This window comes from Halyomorpha halys, unplaced genomic scaffold (assembly GCF_000696795.3).
Source record: "Halyomorpha halys isolate HHAL.00 unplaced genomic scaffold, Hhal_1.1 Scaffold1181.1, whole genome shotgun sequence".
Classification (NCBI taxonomy): Eukaryota; Metazoa; Arthropoda; class Insecta; order Hemiptera; family Pentatomidae; genus Halyomorpha; species Halyomorpha halys.
Window position 1 is genome coordinate 98336 of NW_027108517.1, and position 5899 is coordinate 104234.

Here is a 5899-nt window from a genome sequence, read left to right on the forward strand (position 1 = left end):
TGAAAGGATTGGATACGTTTGATGTTCGACGGTTTAGCTGATTTCATGACAAGGGCAAAAATCTGATATTTTTCGATGATAAATATTACTTTTATAAAAACTATTTACCAAAAAATATCTAATTTGAGTATGGACTATATTTAAGTAGGAGGTTAACCATGAGGTTTTGCACGTAGCACTAATTATTTCTGAATGCGATTCTTTGCAAAATTAATATTATCATTATATGGTTTCAAATAGAAATTTTTAATTTTAATGTGAAGTCTATTGAAGTTTAATTAAATTTTTTTAGGGCTATGAGATTGTTTTGGGGCAGAAATTGAAATGATCTCATAATAGCTTTATAAATAATATTAATACTAAATGAAGGCTCAGCGAACTCGAAAGTTCGATGCCGATACCACTAATCTCTGTTTACATACATCTGTCCAGTGTCTGGATCAATACTGTGAACAGAACTTGTTACATTTTTTGACGTGAAATAAAATTTAAATAGGATGTAAGAGACTTACTTGGAATCCACACACAAGACTGAAGCGACATGAAACTGCTCGTAGATTCCAATTGCTACAATACTTACTTGGCAAACGGTCTAAACTTCCCATTTTCTACAAAAAATTATACACTACGACAATCAGACCAATTTGCACATATGAATTGAGCTCTGGGGCTCTACCAAACCATCAAATTCCTCCCGCATCCAAACCTTACGATCCAAAATCCTACGCAAAATCCTTGATGCTCCTTATTACCTTACAAATAGCCTCATTCACAAAGACCTTAACATCCCATTCGTTCCAGATTTGGCCCAAAACAGATCTGCGTCTTTTCATTCCAAACTCCTTAACCATCCTAATCCATTAATTCTTAATCTTTCATTCTTTACAATCCCTGATAATCCTTGGAGGCGTTTGAAAAGAAGATGGCCACGGGACCTTCTAATTTAAATTAATGTTTGAAGTACCACCAATGGGTGGTTCCTTCCCAAGATTTTCAAGTGTATATGAAACATACAACATGTTTACTTATCGTATTATTTTGGACAGTTGCAAATTACATTAAATAAATAAATAAGATGTAAGTAGTATAAATCAATATTTTTATTGTTTCTACTTATAAATGACTTTTATTTTATTTTTTTGCGTTTTAATAGTCAATAAAGCACTACTATATATTAACATTTATTTATGAGTAGAAGATAATAGAGGATAGAACTCAAAAACTTAAAATTTAAAAAGTAAACATTTATTAGTACCAACGTTTCGGCCAGGATTTCAGGCCTTCATCAGGGCTAAGAACAAAAACAAGTTAACAGTCATATAATGATTAGATGGAAATACAGAATAATAATTAACTTAAGAAGGTAACAGATAATATAGATACATAAGTAGTATTGATGAAAATGCATAGTGTAATATTACAAGAATATTGAAACTGTCCATAATAATATTAAAATTAAGAATAAAATAATTATTTGTTCGTGTTCTATACTGACCGCACCCCAAATAACCTTCTCATATATAATCCACGGTCAACTATCAATTCATCATCAAAATTAATATATTTATACATTATGCATTATACAGTTGTGTTAGAAATGTAGACACATCGATATGACGCTCCTTCCTCGAGCGAGGCTTAGAACGCATTGATTGCGATTGCGCATTCACTGGCCAACCAGAGTGAACAGTCCATTGAATGGGACTTGCGGTGGAGTGGCGTCGGCCATCTTTTCGTTGAATTGATCCCCCTCTCTTGCTTCCCATCTCGTTCAATTTTATTAGTCAACAAAAGTGAACCCGTCAAGCAGCTGCGTCTTTCGATTCCCAGTATTGAACTATCTTCCTTCTAATTCACCACTATCCCTGTTTGCTATTATTTATTTTTCCATTTTACCAATGACTTAGTTTTGATCTCGCTTAGAAATGGTGTTCAAATGGAGGGAAGATCATACTGTCTTGGTCCTCGACCTATTGAAAAATCAACAATGTTTATGGAACACTAAATCACCCTTGTACAGAAATAGAAACGTTCGGGATAAAGCTCTTGAAAGTATGGCGAAGGAATTGAACTTAAAAGGAGTCACTCCTGAGGATGTCAAGTTGAAAATAAAATCTATTAGGACTCGCTATTCGTCAGAACTGGGAAAGGTACTCGTTTCTGAGAGAAGCGGCGTGGATCCTGAAGATGTTTACAAACCCAGGCTCTTCTGGTTCCCACAAGCTGATATGTTCTTGAGGCGTGTGTGCAATCCAAGACCCTCCTTATCGACAAAGGTTGTACAACAAATCATTTAAACTAATTTTACCTTTCAATGTATATTTATTATTTAAAAATGATAGTTTTAAATTATTTTCTTCCAGGGAATTGGTTAAGGCTATCTTTAGGTTTGAACAGAATATTCATAACAATGTAGTATGTTTTATGAAATAACGTATCATCTTTTTATTAGTTTTAAGATGTAAAGGTTTTTCAATATTGACTTTATTAAATCAACGTTATATTTCTCTTTTTTTATTATTATTAATTATTTTCAACAATGATTCTCTGCAGCTTTTCTCAAAACTATGGCGCTGATTTTGTTGAGTCTTGGCGCCTAAGTTACAGGTCACTCGGCAATGATCCTCGAAACTTATCATTACCCTCATTTTTACTACTGTAATTTCCTTTCAAGATTGCAGACGATTAGATGTTTTCCAAGGCCATATCTAACTTATTTATTAAAATAAAGAAAAATTTCTCTTTATTTGTCAAAAAATTTAGACATCAACTATATGGCGCTTCGGACTTAGTTTTGGTTCACAATGTTCAATATTGTGCACAATTTTTTATCCAATTCTGTTGTAGAGTACTCCTTTTTACTTTAGGCTGGTAACGATTTCTTTTATCAAGAGTTTTTCCCCTCATTTATATTTGAGGAATCAAACAAAAAAAAATTTCTTTCAAGTTGAAAATAAAAAATGAAAAATATAAATGCGATTTAACACGACAGTACGAACTAAGGCCTTTACACAGACATTGATCTGTACTGGTGAAGTATTGGGGACGGGAGCGAATGTCAGTTCAACATTAGTATAATATTTTCCATTTGTTTACCCTTTTCATAAAATAAAAATATTTTGATGATAATATGTGACAAATCTAAAGTCTCGCTACAATTTAAACAAGATTTCCCTACTTAACGGAGGTCTAGAGCAGCGAATCCCAAACTTTTTATGCCACGGCACTTTTTGTAACCTAAAACTTATGCATCGTATCCTTGGCGAGCTAAAAAAATAGAAACATGTCGCAACAATTATCCTTAGAGCGACTGAGTATGTAGGAAAATAAGAAGAAAAAAACAGTGCAAATTATATCTAAGAATGCACTGTGTATTTGCTAGTTTAATTATCAATTGTTTTTTTTGTTTGGTAATGTTTTGAGAAAAACATCTCTAAATAGCAGACCCCTGCTAAATCTTTTTAGCTTTGGAATACAATAACCTCTTTGGGTAATGTTCTGTCACAATTTGCAGCGGTTCTCGAATTTTGATAGAATGGAAAAAGATGGCAGGTCCCCCGTTTCCTCTGTAACGACGAACTGTACGTAATCTATTTTTACATGGGATCTTCCCCTACACCCAAAAAGACAATATACCTAATCTAAATCTCATCCTATTACGTAAAGGTGTGAATTTTTACATGCGTACTCTCATCTTTATTAAGATAGATCCAAGAGAGAGATTAGTGGGAATGATTGAAGCTGTTTTTCAAAATAACAAAAGAAACAATTAATAAATGTCTAATGATATATAATATAAAATAAAATGTTGCAAACTATTGCATAATTATTTATTATTTAAATTAATTATTTACTATAGGCTAGTTTCAACCCGAGTTTTGGCTGCCGTCAACATATAAAACCATCAAGGGAAAAAACGTACTGCGCTTGCACCTGTCAGTTTAATGATTACATACGAAATTTGTTATTTGTTATATTAGTAATAAGGCACAACAAAAAAGTCTTTCGGAACCACTGTACCAATACCAAAGTTTGTGAAATGATAATATTAATTTCTGGGAATCAACTTGACTTTAGTGTCATAGCTGACGGACTTAGTTTTTCATTATTTTATTTTGTATTGTATATAAAATATTTTTTGTATGAATTTCTCTTTGATTCACTATGTGTACTTTAAAACCACATTTCACTCCCTGAATAAATACCATCTTAATATTGTTCCCTCAGATCTTAGGATAACATATTAAACACTGAAATGACGGGTAAACGTCTGAGGGATAGAACAAAACATAGATGGGAGGATTGAGTTAAAACTGATTTAGTAGAATTGGGTTTCGAGGGGCGTCACTGGACAGATGTATGTAGAGGAGGATTCATGTTATCGGCATCGATTCTTCGAGTTCACTATGTTTTTATAATTATTATTAAAATCTTAGAGGACTTATTTTTAAGTATGTAAGTTTTATTTATATGTGTCACAAGAAGCATCCTCAGTGTCTAGAAAGAATCTTTTACTTTTGTCGCATAAAGGCGAGGTCCGTGTTTCATCTTTAATTAAATGTTCGCGGTATTGAAAGATACCCATTGTTCATTTATCATAAAAATATTCATAAGATAATATATTCGGGGTCATATCTCAAACTTTAGGATGTTACATGTTTTTCCCGCACACTTTCCTCACCGAGTGAGCACATGAATGCCTACGTGACTCACTGCACACAATACCTTGACCTTGCGCTGGTTCTATACTGCGCATGTTCGCGAACAAAAACGCCCGCTTTACCGCAGGAAAGCTCTAGTCCTCTTTCCAGGTATGGATATCCGACTATGGTCCAAGGAACTGACTACGGATTTTATCAATATCTATAAATCATATCCTTGTTTATGGAAAATAAAGAGCGAGGAATATAAGAACAGAACTTTGCGTGACGAAGCCTATAGTCATATCGCAGATTTCTGTAAGCTACGAGGATTTCCCGAAGCCAACAGAGAGTTCGTAGTTAGAAAAATTCAGAGTCTAAGAGGTTCTTTCAGGAAAGAATATAAAAAATATTGTAAAAGCACTAAGAAATGTATACCTTCTCTATGGTATTATGATCTTCTTCTTTTTACTAAGGACCAAGAACTTCCTACGGACAGCGTATCCGATACGGAAGAAACCGGAAGTCAGGATGCTGAAAACTTTGTAAAGAACGAAGAAGAATCTTTCGTAGAGCAGTCCATTACTTCCAATGTGAAGCGAGAACCATCAAGAAATGAGGTAAAATAAATATAATTATTATTTCAACTTTATATTTCATCATTACATTATATGATCATTAAATTATATGATTATATTATTACTAAGCTGTTGTTTGCTGTGAAATTATTTTTTTAAATAATATCTAAGGAACGTTAGAATGTAAAATATTTTTTCAAATTGTTATTTCAGTGAAATGTTAGAAGAATTAAAATATGCCACCATTTTCTCTAATCACTGATAAGAATAGAAATTTTATTTTATTACACTCAGTGGAAAAAAAATTATGAGCTATAATTGATGATTTTCTAGCAAAAATTCAAGTTGTCAGAAAATCAAAATTTTAAGGAAATGGAAAAAATATATATATTGCTACTTTGTTTAGGTGTTTAGTAGCACATCTTTAAAAAAAAAAGATTATTTTGTGTTTGAGGTATTCTATAGATTGTTCCTTAGACTGGAGTTAGTAACAACTCCAATAGCTTTAGAAAAGTCTGTAGGACGACCTCAGTAACTGCAAATTACAGCACTGTCTTTGGAATATCTCCAGCTCTAAATAAACTCAAAACTTTTTTCTTGAAGAAGTTTGTCTGGGGGTGCGGTCAGCAAAGAACAACATAAATAAACAAAACCATATTTATTTATTTTATGCCGACGTTT

At 32.7% G+C, this 5899-nt stretch overlaps 1 protein-coding gene across 2 annotated transcripts in view; it reads left to right on the forward strand.

Moving 5' to 3' along the window:
- The window catches only part of LOC106688700 (uncharacterized), a 10750-nt gene that overhangs the window by 2467 nt on the left and 2384 nt on the right, over positions 1-5899 (forward strand). Inside the window, exons 1-2 of one of the 2 annotated variants that reach the window (XM_014433277.3) lie at positions 1582-2276; positions 5117-5260. In XM_014433277.3, the coding sequence (XP_014288763.1) occupies positions 1926-2276; positions 5117-5260 (495 nt within the window). In that variant the 5' untranslated portion in view covers positions 1582-1925. Of the gene's footprint in view, positions 1-1581; positions 2277-5116; positions 5261-5899 lie in introns of those variants that run through there. The other variant, XM_014433278.2, reaches the window with a different exon arrangement.